A 19,526-nucleotide genomic window follows, 5' to 3' on the forward strand; every position below is an offset into this window, starting at 1 on the left:
AGTTAGAATAGGCAACTAGGTACTCATTTTCTTTCCATCATGAATACATTCTTCAGAATTTATTTCTTAGTGCAGAAATGGGTTACAGTGACTGAGAATTTTTTTCAGACACTAAATGTGCACTCTGCCATGATCCAGTTTATTTTTTATTTTCAAAGTGCTCTGAATCCTTTAAGGTTCATTGAAATTGTACATGTTCAAAGTTTTTTGTTAGCTTGTAGATTTGACATCTAATCAGGAGTTTTTCAGAACATATTAGCTTTCAGGTTACCAGCTTCCTCCTTGTAATTAATTCTCTTAAAAACCCCTCTGCTGTTTAGATATTACGTTGATGCTGTTTGTGACAACAGTCATCATCTCAAAGCAGCTGCACCTGTAAGCCAGACTCTTATGATGTGTCACTGTGGATGACAGCAGTTCTAAATTTGCTACATCGAATGACAAGATTTCAGTCTGATTATATTATGATTCATTTGCAGTCCAATCCTGTGCCTTCTCTATTTATAACATTGTCAGGTGCTGTGGGGCTCTAGCCAAGAGCCTTGTAGGTCAGGACCTCAGTCCCTTTACTCTGGACCACCAATGCTGCCAGTTCGTAGAGTTGCCTGCTCTGGGTTGGGAAGTTGCTAGAGATTTTGGGGTGGGGCCTAGGGAGGGTGGGGTTTTGAGAAGGCCCATAGAGTCCATCCACTTTTGATAGTCTGGAGATCAGTTGTCATTCCAGGAGATGTCCAAACTGCACCTGGAAGTTGGCAACTGTAGCCAATTGGAAGAGGAAAGGCCCCTGAGGTGATTTCAGTTCTGAAAAGCAGCGCAGGAAGGCAGGTTAACCCACAACAGCCTTGTGTTTTGAGTTCCGCAGTTTCTGATAGTGTTATAAATAGGGAAGGCACAGGATTGGACTGCAAATGGATCATAATAATCAGACCAAGATCTTGTTAGTTGGCTTGTGCCAAACAGAACCTCTGTCTTGGATCTTAGACTGGCCTCCATACACCCAGCAAGCTTCATGGAAAGATGGAAATTTGAACCTAGATTTCTCAGATCTTAGCCTTGACATCTCTAACTGTAGTGTTATAGAGAGATTTTAAAGGACATTTAGACAGATAGGTCTATCAGTGGCTGCTAACCATGGTGACCAAAAGGAACCTCTACATTTCAGACTTCCACTACCAGGGTCAGCATCAGTGGAAGGCCTCAGCCTCTTATCTTTGTTGTTGACCTTCCAGGAGCAACTGTTTGGCCATTGTGTGAGACAGGATGCTGGACTAGATGGCCACTGGTCTGATCCAGCATGGCTCATTTTATGTTCTTACTGACAGTAAGGAGGAATAAGACAGGAAACAATACTTCTCACAATGAAATTGAAGACCCTATTAAGCTGTGAAGTTCACCTTTCTGAAAAAAATTTAAATTTCCTGTATATCATGTGTTGAAAAAAATCACATTCTGCTGTAGCGTTTAGATTGCCTGTTTCTATCTGTTGGTAGCTCTGTTATGAACTATATTAACATGAAAACATATTGTTAGCAGGTTACGATGATTAAACCAACGTAAAAGGAACAGTCTCTACCGAAGTGTCTTGATGGATATCCAATAATGTGGGGTGGGGCAGGGAATGACAGTTTAATTTAGAAATTAAACTGACCATTCCCTAGAACTGGTTTTGTTTTTGAATAATTTGTAGAAACTATCTTGATTAGGTGAAGAAAATTGGATACTTTGTAAAATAAACCTGAAGTTGTAATTAAGACCAAATCTGTTAGAGAACCTTAGAAAATGCAATGGTGTAACAAGCTCGGGGAGAGGATGTGTTTGTGACTGTAGATTTTAGGTAGTGTGTATCTCTGAGAACCAGCGTGGTGTAGTGGTTAAGAACAGGTAGACTCTTATTTTGAGAACCAGGTTTGATTCCCCACTCTTCCACGTGAGCGGCGGAGTTATATCTGATGAACCAGATTTGTTTCCCCACTTCTACATTCTTGTTGGATGACCTTGGACTAGTCACAGTTCACTCCAAACTCTCTCAGCACCACCTACCTCACAAGGTGTCTGTTGTGGGGACAACAAGGGAAAGAAATTTGTAAGCTGCCTTGAGTCTCCTTACAAGAGAGAAAGGCAGGGTATAAATCAAAACTCTTATTCTTATTATTTCTTTTATTTGCAAGGATTCCTAGAAAAACCTGTGGATACTGCACTCATTATGATTGGTTGGTGGCTAAATGCCTTCTGCTTCACTTTGGCACTTGGGTTTTTGAAATAATTTCTACAATAAGTAAAGCTTTTGGGGACAATCAATATGATGCATTGACGTTATTCTCAAAACCATATGGCTTGCTTAAGCATTTGCCATGAGTTCTAAGAACTCAGATATCAAGAAATGGTAAGATTTAATAAGGAAGCATGTTTATTCCATTGCAAAAACTAATCAGACCATATATAAGTATCCCAATGTGTTCTAGCACAATAATATGGTGGTAACAGCTTTGGCCTTCAAACTGTGCAAGGGAGCTGTCTTGAACTTCTCTGTTTGTTTACTTTATTTTCATTCCATTTTTATCCACATTGGGGACCCCAAGTATCCCTATACATAATTCTCCATCTAAGTCTCACAACAACCCTATGAGGTAGATTTTGTTGAGAGCGTGTGACTGACCTAAGGTCCCCCAGCAAGCTTCCATGTCAGAACAGGGATTCGAACCTTCTAAGTGCTAGTCCTGTCATGAGCACAGGCCTTTTTTCCAGTTAGCCTGTAGTTTGGTTATTGTGGTTAATGTGGTTGTTGACTATGAAGCAAGGCCGTGGTCATTTTCTTCTTCTTTTTTTAAAGATTGTGTTTTGGCTTTTATCTGCTGGTTTTATCTAGCATTCTTTCTCTGTGGGGGATTAACATCACACCAAACTAAATATCATTTATCTAGGTTTCTAGTGTTGCCCTGCTATTAAAAAATGCTATCAAGTCACCGCCAGCTTATGGAGACCCCTCAGGATTTTCAAGGCAAGAGATATTCAGAGGTGGTTTGCCATTGCCTGCCTCTGCATAGCAACTCCAGTCTTCCTTGGTGGTCTCCTATCCAAATACTTACCAATGCTGGTCCAGTTTAGCTTCCAAGATCTGACAAAATTGGGCTTGCCTAATCTATGCAGGTCAGGATGTGATTATCAATATGTGTGTGTGTGCCTTCGAGTTGCAACTGATTTACCACAGCAAGGGTGTTTCAAGGCAAGTGAGAAGCAGAGGTAATTTGCCATTACCTTCCTCTGCAGAGCCTTCCTTGGTGGTCCCCATCCAAGAAGTGACCCTTCTTAGCTTCTGAGAGCTGATGAAATTAAGCTATACCAGTGATGGCGAACCTTTTGCACTTGGCATGTCAAAAATTTGGAAAATGCCTAACTTGACTCTGCTGGTGTGTCATCCCCACTCAAACAAAGGAGAAACCATTCTTTACATATTCATTTATTTTTTAAAAATACAATCCAATCATATGTGGAGCTATGTATTATATAAAGGAACATCAAATAATTACAAAAATGACTCAAACTGAAACAGGGAGGATTGTTGTTTTCAGGAGTTCGTGAAGGGTGGAGTGTCACCCAAAATGCTGTGGCATATCACTTTTGACATCGTGTGTCATAGATTTGCCATTACTGGGCGATAGCATTCCACCTTCCCTTTCACAATTATCACTAGGGAGACAAAATTAATATTCAAGGGGGAAAGATCACACAAATCAAGTCTACATGCAACACTTCCTTTCTGTCCAATGGAGGGGGGGGGGGATGACACATACCTGCTGTTCATAGTGTGCAAGTACTCAACTAGGTGAATATGTGAACTGACCCATGAGCAGCCTATTTAGAGAGGAGCAGTTGAAAGAAATTCAATCTAAAACAGAACTGTGTTGGATGAAGTAATTAATGAATAACTACAGCAGGGGGGATTGCTTTTATTGTAACACATGCCTGGATGGTGCACCAAGCCACTAATTCTGATCTTGGCATCTCTTTTCAAGGACCATCTGTTAGTAATATTTTGTGCCCCTTTCCTGATTTCAGGCTTCCTGAGAAAGGCACAGATATTTGCAAAAGATTGCTAGTTGGCCCTTCTCCTCTTTTCTATGGATGCCCAAAGGCTGCTCAGTGGCCGAAATCGCCAACTACTTTTTTCTTAAATGCCATAATCCCATATTTCGCTTTTACAGATACTTGTGAGCGATATCAGCATTAGCAACAGAGCTTGAAGGGCTTGGCCAGTGGGCCTGGCAACAGATTTCTGAACAGTCACTTGTTGCTGTTCAGCATGATTGGAATTATTCTTTAAACGGAGGTTCAACTGCATATTTTTGCATCCTGAATTAGCTTTGAGAAGCTGAGCCTGTGGCTCGTAACTAGTGATATCTCCCGTGTGCAGCGTTACGGCGGGCGATTTTCTGCACAAAAGCTTCAGCTCTGGAATTCAGCCGTCGTGTATATTAGGGAACATATTGCTTACGCTCTGTTGAACTAATTTGCTTGCTAAATTGATACACCCTTTAAAAAAAATTCCCCTAAATATATTCTCCTGCTAGCAGCCTCTGTTGAAGCACATAAATATAACAAACCCTCTTAAATTAGTAAATTCATACAATACATTCTGCGAATGGGAAGTTTCCGCTCTCATCTGAGCAAACTGTTCTAATTTTATGTATTGTATTTACATTGCAGGGTACTACTTTTGGCTGGCATCATGTAACTTTCTCCCCACCCCCACCCCCTGCTCTCCCCATCTAGGCACGAAGGGGCTGAATCTTCTGAGACTCCAGGAGAGGTTATTGTGGTATTAAACAGTTTCAGAAGCAAAATCATAAAAGTCCAAGTATGTATTCTAATAAATCCTTACAGGGATTATTAGGGGGGTTTTCAGTGAAGCAAAAGCTGAGCATGGTGTGTAATGATACTTGCCTAGTGCCTTAGCTATGCTTGACCACGCTCCTTAACTTTAATGGACAGGTACAGAAAAAAGAGGATGAAATTAATGAAGATCTCTTGAGCAATGAAGTGACAGAAGAGAACGATCCCTTTGCAAGGTAAACAGGCTTCCTTCTCTTGGGCCTCTGATTGTCCATTGATCTTCATTCGCTTATATAGAAGAAGAGTTAAAAAAGGTTGGGGTTGCTGCGGGAAAAGGGGGTGGAAGAATCACACTCAGAGGACAGAAGTCCTGCATCTGTGGAAATGTTATGATGGATCCAAACCAATATGAGCATGCACCTAAACATTTGGCAACGCTTATATATGATACGGCAAGATCAGGGAAACACGTTTGTAATGCCATTTTCTCTATGTTGCAGGGGAAGTTAAATATCATGTGAGGTTAGATTTTTTTGTCCAGTCAGTATTCTCTTTTTCTGAATGAAATTATTCGGATGCTATGAATCCATTCCACTGGCACTTCCTTCTGGTGGAAGGAGCCCGTCACCTGCCAGGTGGAAGAGCTCTTTGCCTCAGGGGAATTCTTGTGCCAGAAGAAAGAGACACCATTAGTGAAATGCATATATGTGGATAGATCCAGCACAGAATTTCCACTTATATTAGAGCTCTTGTGCAAGCAGGAATGGAAGAAAAGACTATTGGAGTCACCTGTGTTAAATCAAATGTGCTATATCCGTTCTTGCGTTTCCGCTGGCATGAGATCTTGTGCAACCAATTTCTGGACATAGAATGCTAGGTGTTCCATGAGATCTTGTGGAATTGTGTTTCATCCAGCTATGTGTCTGCTTTCATATCGTTGGATCCAAGCCATAAGATCCAGCCTGATTTTTATAAAATTTGAATTTCTAAAAGAAAAAATCTTCATATTTTGATGAAATAAGCATATTAGACTGCATTATTTAATGTATGTGACATTCTTAACCCATGAATGAAAACTGAATAACCATCTCTTTAAAGTTCTACAGGACAAGCTCAACTGGAAGAAAAAGAGAGAGAAAATGATATTTTAAACATTTTTTCTGTTGCTTCTGGCCATTTATATGAACGCTTTTTAAGGTAGCTGAAAACTTCTGTTGTATTTTAGGATATCATTTGTTGCTTCTCTATATTATAATCTTGGTAGAGGGGAACTGAGTTTAACTTGGGGCTTATGAATGCTGGGGCCCAGTTTTCTTGAACTACATGTGTAAGAGGTATGCTTGTTAGACAGTTTATTACTGGATTTTTTAATCCATGATAGTGAAGCTCTGAAATATAAAGTTACCTTGTAGCATTTTTGTGATGCTATTACGTTGTGTATATGCTAATGTTCTCATCAGTTACACTTCCCCCCCACAGAATTATGATGCTTTCAGTTCTGCGTCACACCAAGACACCAGTTAAATTTTGGTTTCTGAAAAACTATCTGTCACCAACATTTAAAGTAAGCAAAATTCTCTCTCAGAATCTTCGGTGAGACTTTTTAATAAGTAGCAGTGCTTGGCCTTTTGGCTGACAGGTGTTAATGCCAGTTCTTTTTTCGCTTCTGATACTGTGAATTAAGTGTTACATAAGGTAACCTCATTGCTTTGTTCATAATTAAGTGTCATCTGTATCTATATATTTTTACAAAGATATCCATAGCCATTTTCTCTGCAGCACTCTCAGGACATCTCATTAGAAGCTTGTTAGGCTTCTTCTAAGGTAACAGGAGGTTTTTGTTAGCTCTATTTTCCAACAGATTCTATAACTTTAAAGTTCAGCAATGCAATTACTCAAGACTGTGCATCATTAGATTCTGAACCATAGAGTTGGGATGAGGAGAAAACAAGCAGTTAAATCTGGGAAATATTCTTAATTATGCTTAAGAAACAGGAAGGGAGCTAGGGAACCACAGCCCCCCTGCCCACCCGCCCCCCGCCCCCAGCAATTTTGCCATTCAGCTGAATTTGTTCACATCACCAAATTTTGGGACAGCTGCTTTTCATCTTCAAGATGAATTCTTCTCTTGAGTTGCAGACCTGGAGTTGGAATCCCAATTATTTGGAGGTGTGCTTAATCGCAAAGTCTGCCAGAAGAAATATAGAAAACACGTGTAGTCAGTTATCCAGAAAATGCCTTCTCTCAGGCATTCAGGTTTTGAGAAAACCGATGTAACCGTGGGTACTGTGCAGAAAAGGAACCATGGTTTCATACTAAGTAAGAAATTTCTTAAGTGATTTGGCCATTGGTAGCCTCATAAGGAATAATTAAACGAAGACCTGTTTACGAAATGCCGCAGAGCTCGAATATGTTCTCAAAAAATAAACCAATAATGGTTCTTGGCTGGTATTCTAATACCCAACGAAATTGTTAAACACTTTAGAAAAATAGATACCACTATCATGGCAGCAAAGGGTATATTGGACTTCCTTAGAAAACTATATTTTGCATTAGAAGGTACGCTCTGTGGTTCTAAAGAACTGAAGTCAGTTTCCAAATAGACTCCACACATTTTTCTCAGTTCTGCTTGGAGTATGTCAAGGAATATTAATAACCAATATGATGTCCAAAGAACACCATGAAAAATGTTAGATAATGCACTTGGTTAAATCAACATGATATTATTCTTATGAAGAATAGGAATAGCAATTCTTTTGTCCATGTGATCAGTCATAGTCCATAGTTCATTTGTCCATGTGATCAGTCATTTTAAAAAGTAGGCAGGTGTTTTTTTCTTTTCTTTTGCAAAGAGATGCCTCCCCCAATGTATCTCTGCAACAAAGGGCACTAGAGAGACTTACATGTTTTATCCTCAAATGTAGACCAACCCTGATTTCAGCATCAACCAGAGAACCTGTATTTAGCAAATGATCAGTGATATTTCTCATGTGATCTGGACTAATAATTTGTGCACACATAACTTTCTTTCCTGTCATTTGGTAGGAGGTTATCCCTTACATGGCAAAAGAATATGGATTTCAGTATGAGCTTGTACAGTACAAATGGCCCCATTGGCTTCATCAGCAGACAGAAAAGCAAAGGATCATTTGGGGTTACAAGATTCTCTTCCTGGATGTTCTTTTCCCATTGGCTGTTGACAAAATAATATTTGTTGATGCTGATCAGGTAAAAAGTCAAGTTATTTGGTTTGGATTGTGTTTTTCCTCACATGGCTGCGTGTCTGTCTCATGACCAGTTTAGTAGAATCAAAAGTTAATCTCTCCCTGGACTGGATTGTTTCAGTCTGTAAGTGGGGCCCATTTTGAATCCACCCATTAAAATAACATTCTCTTAACATGTCGGGCTTGATGTGGGGGAAGTGTCTGGTTTAATGTTCTCACTGATGGACTAATTATGTAAATGGAGGGCTTTGTGGGACAACCTTTGTATAGAAGTGTTGGGTTGGAGAAACTGGCAAGAAGCCAAGTGGCTTGTTGCTGACGTTCCAAACCCAGTTCTCAACTGAGTGACTTGCACACTCCATAACTGAGCCTCAGCCCTTGTTCTGTTGGGTGATGGGTGTAAAGAACCTAGTGAGTATCCCATAGCTTCTTAAATTTTTGAAAGGGATCCTCATCTGGTGACTTCCATGCCATTTAACTGAGCATAATCCTTGGGGTCTCATCAGCAGAAAACCAACCTCTTCTGATATTTAGGTATACAAATGAGCACACACAGTGCTTCTAAGTGTCGAACTAAGAACCATGAAAGGGTTGGAATCCTACTATATATGAAGAATGCATATGGAAGAACCATCCAAGATACAGGACTGAGTGCCCAGTGTGGTCCATCTTATCTGCGGTCTTCTTAAGGATGAGCCTAGTTATTCGTTTTTGCTGGAAAAAATCATCTTCTGGCCCCTGTCAAGTTTGTGCACCCAATAAAGAATGGCATTCAAACCCTTACTAATCAATTTATCAACTTTTTAAAAGTAATCAAATATTAATCTTGTGGATAATCAACAAATGTTGTTAATAATGTTTGTAGGGAAAAAAGAGTTGATTTTGTTTTCTAAGTGCAAACAGAAATCCAAATGTGCCATATTTGTACATATCCCAATACATAGAGGACCTGCTGGGATTTTAAGGATTTCATTTGGAATATATGCCAGACAACACAGATCAGTTACATGAAATCTCTTCTTTCTCTTTCAGCTGAAATACCTTTTAGAATATCTCTCTCTCTCTCTCTCTCTCTCTCTCTCTCTCTCTCTCTCTCTCTCTCTCTCTCTCTCTCTCTCAACATTCCTGTTTTTTCCCCTGCTAATTTCTAGATTGTCAGAAGTGACTTGAAAGAACTCAGAGATATGAACCTGAAAGGTGCACCTTATGGTTATACTCCATTCTGTGACAGTCGCAAAGAAATGGATGGCTATCGTTTTTGGAAGTCAGGCTATTGGGCTTCACATCTTGGAAGAAGAAAATACCACATCAGGTAGGAGAACTAAGCTGAGTAATCTCTTCCTTTTTGTCTAGTGTACAGAAGTTTTATTACCGTGCTTTTTTCCTGCCAGTGTTCTTTGCTGAGAAACTAATTAAAGGGGAAATTCTGAAGGGCATGAAGATAACACTTTAGAACCTCCGTGGCTGTTTTGTTAGCTCACCATGCATACTTTATCTAACGATTACGGGAGTGCAATTTGGGTCTTATATTTGCTGTTTTCTTAAATGTGTCTAAATATGTTGCTCCTAAATTCTCTCCCCAACCCCACCTCCCCACCCTGCTTTTTTCGGTAGTGCTCTATATGTTGTGGATCTGAAAAGGTTCCGAAAGATTGCTGCAGGAGACCGACTCCGGGGTCAATACCAAGCACTCAGTCAAGATCCAAACAGTCTGTCCAACCTGGATCAGGTGTGGGGCAACACATTTTAAAATGACACACATTTATATACAGTGGTGGGATGTTGAAAATCTAAATGCCTTAGTGTCTCTTAGGCCCACTCCACATGGGCCAACAAACACTGGTGTGGGACACTTAAAAACCCATTTGGTGGGGGTGGGGAAATTGGCACAAGTCCCTCCTCCAAAATGAGTCTGCCCCGTTTTATTTCTCCCAACCCAGGTTTTTTGAAAATTGCTTAACTAGTGATTCTTTTGAAAAATCCCAGGTTGGAGCTGCTCCCAGGCAGGAGGTGCTTTGTTTGCCTCCCTTCCACTGCGCCCCCTACAGTGAGAGAGAAGCTGCCTGCCATTGCCTGGCCATCTGTTCCAGAAGGGACTCTCTTCCTTTAAAAAAAAATTGCAGGTTGCATCTGCGTAGCTACGCAGGTGCAGCTGGTCATATCGTGGGATGATCGGCATGTGGGTTTGTCTCTGCATGCCTGTGTAGCTGCACATGCTTTGTCAGAAATTTTTTAGAAAAGAGAAGCATCTCCATGTGAAGATGTGACAGCAACCTAGATTATTTCTGAGGGCTCCAGTCGCTGCTTGCACGGGACACACGTGAATGGAAAAACAGGAAAATTGTTTCTTTTATCAGGACCGCAACCTATTATACATTTGCTGTGTGAAATCGGCCTTAGTGGCTTTTAAACAGGATGGCAAGATGGAGATACTCCAAGGGAATGCAAATCATGGGGGAGTGTTGGTCCTGTTCTTATAGCTCACCTGTACCCCTTTTTTCCCTGCCCTTGGAAAGAGCCTTCCTTCCTTATGCGTACTGAAGCACAGTTACGGGAAGGAGGAATTTGACATGGTCTAGTCTTGCTTCAATATCCATCACCACTTTCAGCAAGGAGAATTCCTTTATTAATTTTGTGTTATCATTACAATTTTTTTCAGGATCTTCCCAATAACATGATCCATCAAGTGGCCATTAAGTCTCTCCCTCAGGAGTGGCTGTGGTGTGAAACTTGGTGTGATGATGAATCCAAGCGTAAAGCTAAAACAATTGATCTGGTAAGTTGCTTTATTACAACGCACACTCCACTTCAAGTGCTCATTCTAAGTATGTTTTTCAGGCTTAGAGCTTTATACCGGATTGATGGTGTTTAATTATTTGATATTTCTAAATACCATACTCTGAATGAAATTCTCAAGGCAGTAGAGTGTTGTGAAGGCAGTTCTGTTGTGCGCTCTTGTGTGCCTCATCCTTGGCCCCTAGGATTTAACCTGTGCTAAGATCAGGAGTATATATCTTGGGGTAACTCAAGACGCTGGACATTCTGTCAATGCAGCTGTCAAGGGTTTATTTTTATCTTTTAAAAAATAAATTGAAAAGGGCCAGAATTACAGCATGAGGAAAACGGCAGATTTAAGCCCACTTCCCCCATTTTCCTGATCTGAGACAAGCCCTGGGGAACCTCTCCAAGGCAATTTCAAATCATGAAGAGTGTGTGTGTGAGAGAGAGAGAGGGGGGGGGGGGGAGATCATTTCTCCAGAAGGGGGAGTGTGGTAGAACCCAAAACTCCAAGTTCTGTTCCCAGTCACTCATGAGTGACTACAACTGTAGGTTCCTTTTTAAGGCAGGGCAAAACAGTGCTGTCATTGTTTACTACATCTTTGCTTTAATGGGCTAGCTTGTGTTGCTGAAGACTCCTGCCCAATTTCATATTCTTGCCCTTCTTTGTTAGCTGTCGCAGAGACAGAAGAACTAGTTGGGGATGTGCCAGTTGAAAAAAGATGAATGGTGGGATCGAAGACTCCTGGGGGCTGGTGACAGATGGTCCTGTTTATAAAAAGAATGTTTTCCAGATGTTGAAGCTACCTAATAGAGCAGTGATTGAAAAGCATAGCATGCTGTTCTCTAAAATATTAATAAGTGGATTTTTGCCAGAATCATTTGCATAGTAGTTTACTGTGTCAGCAGTTATGATTTTGAATTTTGTTGTGGAACCAAAATGAGGTATAACTCTGGACTTACAGGGGTTGTTCTGTTCCTAACCTTTGAACTCACTGAATAATAAGGTCCAGGTCTTTCTGGATGAAACATCGGCCCTGGATCTTTCCCAGTCTGGTTTCTGCACTGGCCATGGGGTGGAGATAGCTCTGACCACCTTCACAGGTGACCTCTGGAGACACCTAGAGAGTTGACTTGGTCAATTATAATATTCTGACCAACCACCTCACCAACATTGGAGTATGCGGGACAGCCTTACAATGGCTGTGCTCATTTGTCCACCGTCCATTGGTGTGCAGAGTCCCGCAAGGGGTCATTCTCTCACCGATACTTTTTAACATCTCCATGCACCTTCTTGCAGGGTTTGGTGGATGTCATCAATATGCTGGTAACACTTAGTTGGATCTGCTGTTAGATGGTCATTTAGATACCATCCCTAATGTTTTGGCCATTTGTTTGGGAGGGGTGGTGGAATGGATGAAAGAGAGCTGACTGAAGTTAAATCCAACGAAGGCAGAGGTCATAAGACGGTCAAGGGGACATAGCGGGGAGTGCCGGTTGATGGCTATTGATGGCGTTCAACTACATGTGGCACCTTGATGCCTTGCTGTCAGTGAACTCGAGGCCTGCAACTCGAGGCATTTTTCAACTTTGCCTTGTGCAACAACTGGTCCAAACAGTTCTAGCCCAGTGATCCATGCAACAGTAACCTCTAGGTTAGACTTCTACAATTCACTCTAAGCAGGGCTGCCCAGGGCTGCTCCAGAAACTCCAGTTGGTCCAGAATATAGCAGCAAGAGTCCTTACAGGGTCCTCATGACGAGAGCATATTAAAACAGTGCTCCACCAGCTACATTGGCTCCAGGTGGACTACCAAATCAGGTTTAACATAATAAATGGTCTGAGACCAGTGTGTTTGTGAAACCATCTCTCCTGGATATGTCCCCCGAAGGTTCCTGCAGTCAGTGTGTGGAAAGCTGCTGGAGGTCTGGCTAGCCTCAACCTGAGTCAGGGCCTTCTCTGCCCTACCTCCAACCTGGTGGAACACTGTCTAATGAGACCCAGGCCCTACAGGACATAGTACAGTTTTGCAGGGCCTGCAAGACAGAGCAGTTCCAACATACAGTTGAGGCAGCTGTGGTGTTTCCATGAAGGCCTCCCCTTTCTTTTCTGTCCTTTTCCTTCTCCCATTCTCTCTCCCTTGCCTTTCTTCTTCCTTTTCTCTTTTTAGCCCTCTCCTCTTTCTCACTTTTTTCAGGTAGTTTTTCCCTTGGTGGGATCTTAATAATTTAGGACCATCTGCAGAAAGGTTTTATCTATGAGGTTTTAATTATTGTGATTTGAACAGCCCAAACTGGAACTTTTGAAGTTTTAAATTTAAAATTTTAAAGTTAAAAGTTAAACATAAATTTGTATTGGAAACGTTGGGAACCACCCCGAGCCTGTATAGGGAGGAGTGGTATACAAATCTAATAAATAAAATCACCTTGGGGACGAGTCAGCAAGCTTTTACATTTGTCCACTTGTATCCTACCACTGTGCTCAGCAAAACATTGTATTTTCATCTAGCTAATTTTGAACACGTTGAGTTGGAGGAAGGCTCCTTGGTAGGGTTGCCAGCTCTGGGTGGCAAAATAGGTGGAGATTTGGAGGGTAGAGCCTGAGGAGGAAGTGACCTCAGCAGGTACAATGCCATAGAGTCCACTCTCCAAAGCAGCCATTTTTTCCAAGCAGCTATTTTCTCCATGATCTTTGTCATCTGAAAATCAATTGAAATAGTGGGAGGTTTTCAGGGCTCACCTGGAGGTTGGCAATCCCTTGGCTTTATCACATGAAGTCTTTGTCAAAAGCTGTTTCTGAATATATAGTTTAATTCTTAGCAAGTCAATCTCCCAGTTTTTAATTGAACTTAGGTATCATACTCCTTAATCGGTGTTTAAAAGCTATACTCGAAGATTTCTGTACTTGATTGAGAAGCCTGATTACTGTTGGTTTGTCTGATGCGGAGCGTGTCCGTCGCCATCACGGACATGCTCCGCATACAACTTGACCAAGGCGGATCGGCGCTGCTGGTATTATTGGACCATATCAAACGCTATGGTCGACCACGACCTTTTGGCCCACTGCCTGGCCGCTTCCGGGGTGCGGGGCACTATCCTTCAGTGGATTGTCTCGTTCCTCCGGGACCGGAGTCAGCAAGTGTGGTGTGGGGACCAAGCCTCCCAGAGGTGCCCGCTTCATTGCGGTGTGCCTCAGGGGGCATTGCTCTCCCCGCTATTGTTTAACATCTATATGCGACCACTTGCTCAGTTGGTGCGGAGCTTTGGGCTGATCTGTCGCCAGTATGCTGATGACACTCAGCTCATTCTGTTGATGGAGGGGGGGGACAGTTGCTGCCCCTGCAGCTCTACAGCATTGTTTGGAGGCAGTTGCTGGATGGTTGCAACAGAGCAGGTTAAAACTGAATCCATCGAAGACGGAGATCCTTTGGCTGGGCCGCCAGGGGGAGGTGGGGGATTTTCAGCCGCCGGAGTGGGACGGGGCTTCATTGGCACCAGCCTCCTCCGTCTGCAGCCTGGGGGTCCACCTGGATTCGTCTCTTTCAATGGAGACCCAGGTGGCCCATATAACCCGGGTTGCGTTTTTCCATCTTCGACAGGCCCGGCGGTTGGCCCCCTTCCTCTCCGAGGCAGACCTCGCCACTGTGATCCATGCAACGGTCACCTCTAGGCTAGACTATTGTAACTCGTTCTACGCGGGCCTTCCCTTACGTCTGATCCGGAAGTTGAAACTGGTACAACATGCAGCGGCACGTGTGCTCACAGGTGGTGCCTTTAGAGAACACATTCAACCTGTGTTGCGTCGCTTGCATTGGCTTCCGGTTGAGTTCCGAATCATTCATAAGGTGTGGGTACTCACCTTTAAGGCCTTACGCGGTCTGGGACCTTCGTACCTTCGGGACCGTCTTACCCCATATGTCCCTCTGCGGCCTCTGCGTTCGGCAGAGGCCAACTTGCTGGTTGTCCCCAGCCCCTCGATGATGCGGTTGGCCTCTACTTGGGCCAGGGCTTTTACAGCCCTGGCCCCTGCCTGGTGGAACACTTTACCACCAGCTATCTGGGCCCTGCGGGATCTTGGAGAGTTCCGCAGGGCCTGTAAGACCGAATTGTTCCACCGGGCGTTTGGAGGGGCCGACTGCTGAAGTGCGCCCTCCCCCCCCTCCTCCCCTCCTTTTTACGCTCTGGGCCCTTAATTTTTATGGGGGCCCTCAGCTTTTTGGGTCTGTTTCCAGGGTGGGTGTATTACGTTTTATGAAATTTTGTCGGATGCCGCTGTAATTGTAATTTTATTTAATTCGCTATTTTAACTGGGATTTTAATGCTATTATTGTTATGATTATGTTGTTCACCGCCCAGAGCCCTTCGGGGGAGGGGCGGTATATAAAATTGATTATAAATAAATAAATAAATGTTCTTGCTTACACTTTTTTTCTTTAAATGAACAACTTTAGTGTAACAATCCAAAAACTAAAGAACCCAAACTAGAAGCTGCTGTCAGGATAGTTCCTGAATGGGCTGAGTATGACTCTGAAATACAACAGCTAATCAGTCGAAACAGAAAAGAAAAGAAAAAGATGACCCGGCCCTCTCAAAAAGGTGAGGCACTGAAAACTTGTGGAGATGAGATATGGGGGAGCTTTCAAATGAAAGGTTTTGAGTTGTTCCAGGATGTGGGAAGCCCTATGGCAAGTCACTGTAAGGACTGTCTTTACCTAGAAGAGATTGGGTATGCAACTTCTTGGACACTCTGCAAAATGGGAGCAGAGGCACTGTTGGTGGATTGGACCCTTGCCCTTCCCTGGTTTTGGAACCATGGCAAATGTTTCCATTGAATCTGGTTCTGCCAGTAACTTCAGGCCATCACTCATGTATTACTCTTAATATTCAGCTTTGTGTTTTTGTCTTTGCTTGTTCCATAAAATCTACCACTCAATCATAAACATGTTTACTTGAAAGGAAATCCCACTGAGTTTAGTGTGTTTTCGTTCCAAGAAAGTATGTGTAATGTTGTACCCTTAGTAAAATGGAGAATGGAGTAAGCCATTTTGGGACCTATTCAAGAAAAAGGTGGGGTGTAACTTAATAAATCTTCAGGCATCCTTGATACCCACCCTGTAAAATATAACAATATTTTACAGGGAGGGTTTTTTTGCTTAAATTTTTTTTCTTTTCTTTTTTTGCTTTCAAGCCCAGCTGAGTGATGGCAGTTCTGTGGGGTTTTCAAGGCATTCAGAGGTAGTTTGGCATTGCTTCCATCTGTGTTGTGACCCTGGAGTTCCTTGGTGGTCTCCCATCAAAATACTAACCTGGGCCAACTATGCTTAGCTTCCAAAATCTGATGAGACTGGGCTAGCCTGTGCCATCCAAGTCAGGGCTAAAATTAAATTTACTATCATTTGGAAAATCTCCATCCCCTTTGTTGCCTATACCTGAAATATTCTGGCATTTGACAGTACTGGCTACAACCCAGAGAATGTTAGTCCTGCTTGAAGTCTCATAACTGAATGCGGCCAAAATTAGATTCTACTAACTTGTCCCACTGATTTCAGTCAGATTTATGTGCAGTTTTGCTGTCTGGATTGGATTTCTCTGAACGAGGCTGGTACTATACAATTTGTTTGTTACAAGAGTTGGAAATTCTTGCATTTTATTTAGTTGCATTTAAAATGGCATGATCTTCTTATATACTTGCTTTCGTTATACCCGGCACCCTCTTTGCTTTCTGATTATTTCTGTAACACTTCTATTTTCCTTTAATGTCCAGTATAGACCTATGTTCCCAGTTAGATTCCAGAATTCAGAATCTAATTATGTGGGTATCTGGTGTCTTGCTGATATAATCTAGTACAGTTAAAGTATATTTCTTCTGTTTCAATTTATCACTTGATGAGATCAGCTTTGAGATGATTTGCATGTGTGAATGAACCATCCAAAGTTAAACAAAGTTAACACAGACACAGCACCCACATCAGATAGAGACAACCTTTTTGGCCTAAGTGCCAGGAAAAAACATGCAGCATCTACCTCTGAAGATGTTGGTATGTCAAGATACAGTGTGGGAGATGAGGGTTTTATTTGGCTAGATGCAGTGGGGATCAAGCCAAGTTTCAACAGCTCAGAGGTTTACCTCAGACCTATCTGAACTGGGATAACCTATGCCCATCACCTTCTCCCACACCACCAGCCCTTCCAGCTTACCTCATTTGATCAGGCAGGTGTGTCCTGTGTGTCACAAAATGGATTGGCATGCTACAGTTCAGCCAATATGCTAGGGGGCAGGAAGTGTCTATTGAGGCCTGCCTCATTGCATGCATAGTACTTTTCAACAGAATCCATTCAGTCAACTCTGACAGATTAAGTATTGAGAGCTAGTGTGATAAAGTCACTTGGAGACTTCAGCTGGGCTCCTGGAAGTCTCTAGTTCAAATGAATTTGATCAAGAACACATTTAGGTGGCCTTAAGCTATGCGTCTGACCACCTCCTGTTTGCATAATATGGGGTACTTTACAGAATTATTTAAAAGGACTTCTGGGGTAATCCACATGGAATTCTGTAAACATAGTTACTTTATGATGAGATACGAGAATATGGAAACCAGCCCTCAGAAGGACATGTACAGGAAACACAACCAGGACGCTGGTTGCTTGGTATCATTATGCCATACAGCCAGCTAGATGTCTAAATAGGGTTACCAACTCCAGGTTGGAAAATTCCTGGGGGGGGGGGGGGGAGAGTTTAGACAGGAGCACGAGCTGAGCAGGAACCTGATGCCATAGAGTTCACACTTAAAAATAGCTGTTTTCTCCATGGGAGCTAATCCTTGTCTGGAAATTAGTTGTAATTTTGAGAGACGTCCTGGCCCTATGTGGTGGTTGGCAACCCTGGAAGGAACAGGCATTTTAAAAATGGGTGCTATTGCATGACTGCCTCTCCACATAGTTATAGCTATATAGGTGGCTTTTAAATGAGCCTTTGACCTTGTTTTGAGCCTGTGAGCACTTTTGGAATTTAAGGAAAAGGCAGTGGGTACCACCACAAAATGACCTCCATAGAGTGGGGCCATTCACAAAAGAGTGGATGGTTGCAAACAGGGGCAGGTACTTCCTGCAGAAAGAAAAGGTGGCCTCTCTTGGACTCTTCTGAACTAAGCCTTCCATGGAGGAGGCAGAAGAAAGCTGGCATCAACGCTTTGATTTGTGAGAGAAACATGGTTTGCTTTCTATTTCTGAAAGAGAAATGTTTATTCCCCATGTGGCCAGAGGCCGATTTCTAAGCCTGGAGAGATAAGAAAGTCTGTGTCTACAAGTAAGCTGCGTCACACACATTTGGGATAAGTTCTTTGCTAGTCAGGCAGATGGTAGGGGGTAACCTGAGGTTTATTTCCAAGCCATTTAAGTCTCTTTAGATTTTATCCCCAAATTCCCACCATCCCCCTCAGCATAACTTTGGGAATTATTGAGCTGATGTGGGGTTCCTGGCTGCCCTTTTTCTTAATGCACCACTTTGTAATATTGCCACCAGCTTGGACAGAGGATTAAGGCATCAATTAAAATAATGATTCTAGCAGTAATGAGAAAATGACATTAAGAAAATATTCAAACAGTCTCATCTGTGCTAATTAACACTTCTGTTTGGTTTTGCAATTAATGTGTTTTTGAGCACACAGAACAAATGCATGGTTATCCTCCGTTAACTTTTTTTTCCTATTGCAGATTCCAAACATGATGAACTTTAAGTGTTGTTTGGAATGGGTTGTGCTGGCACAACTGCCCTGCCTCCTCCGAGGACTCATGGGGAGCAGGAAGAAGGAATGAAGCCGGTCAGACCGTTGTCAGCCATGGATGTAAACACTTCAGAGATGCTCTATTTTTAAAAAAGATTTGTGTGATATTAAAGACAAAGTGAAGAACCGAATGGAAAGGAAGTTGAGCAAAAACAATAAGGAAATCCAACAACAAAAACAACGCTTCTATGATTCTGGTTTTGAGCTTTCCCCTTTCTTTTGTTTCCAAGGGCAATGCAAATTCTGGTGCTATTTTTCCAAGCATAAAGTGCTTGATTTCCACTAGTAGTTCTGCTAGACGGCTTCTTGCAATTCACAGTGTGTGTCTTTGTACGTGGTCAGGTCAAACTGACTGACAGTAGCAAACACTGCACATCCTCCGATAACTTGAGACAACAGAATTTGAAGTCTGAATTGCTTGTTTTCTGTCATCTATCCTGTAGCTTTCTCAGACAAACGTACTGTACTCTATTGATTTAAGAATCAATTGAAAAACAATTTCTCAGTGGATTAAGTGATGGATTAGAAGTGCCTCATAAGTTCATTGTTCACTTCTCAGTTTCATTTATAAAATATATTTAAAAGCAGTGATGAGGGACTGTCATGGTGTCATTCCTTTATTAAAACTGTCAGTTGTTAGCTATGGTTTTAATTTGTTCCAAGTGCACAAAACCGACATGTTGTCAGTGTTTTTTGAAAATACACTTTTGTTCTTCGTAGTGTGGTTTACTGGGTCTGGAACATGTGGGTTCAAATCCCTACTATGATATTAAGCTCACTGATGTCCTTAGGCCAGACAGACACGCACACACACCCTCTCTCACACACACTCTTAACCTAGCCTACCTTACAGTGTTGTTGTGAGGACAGAATTATATATACCACCCTAATCTAATTGGGGAAAGGGCAAG

At 42.2% G+C, this 19,526-nt stretch overlaps 1 protein-coding gene across 1 annotated transcript in view; it reads left to right on the forward strand.

Annotated features, from left to right (window-relative positions):
• UGGT2 (UDP-glucose glycoprotein glucosyltransferase 2) overlaps positions 1-19,254 on the forward strand; it is a 97,470-nt gene extending 78,216 nt beyond the window's left edge. The window contains exons 30-39 of the mRNA XM_048494461.1: positions 4,771-4,855; positions 4,990-5,066; positions 5,929-6,027; positions 6,310-6,394; positions 7,876-8,058; positions 9,206-9,366; positions 9,669-9,783; positions 10,714-10,830; positions 15,283-15,427; positions 18,545-19,254. Coding sequence (XP_048350418.1) covers positions 4,771-4,855; positions 4,990-5,066; positions 5,929-6,027; positions 6,310-6,394; positions 7,876-8,058; positions 9,206-9,366; positions 9,669-9,783; positions 10,714-10,830; positions 15,283-15,427; positions 18,545-18,567 — 1,090 coding nt within the window. The 3' untranslated portion in view covers positions 18,568-19,254. The remainder of the gene's footprint in view (positions 1-4,770; positions 4,856-4,989; positions 5,067-5,928; positions 6,028-6,309; positions 6,395-7,875; positions 8,059-9,205; positions 9,367-9,668; positions 9,784-10,713; positions 10,831-15,282; positions 15,428-18,544) is intronic.
• Positions 19,255-19,526: the final 272 nt, after the last annotated feature.

Source organism: Sphaerodactylus townsendi, linkage group LG04, assembly GCF_021028975.2.
Source record: "Sphaerodactylus townsendi isolate TG3544 linkage group LG04, MPM_Stown_v2.3, whole genome shotgun sequence".
Taxonomy (NCBI): domain Eukaryota; kingdom Metazoa; phylum Chordata; class Lepidosauria; order Squamata; family Sphaerodactylidae; genus Sphaerodactylus; species Sphaerodactylus townsendi.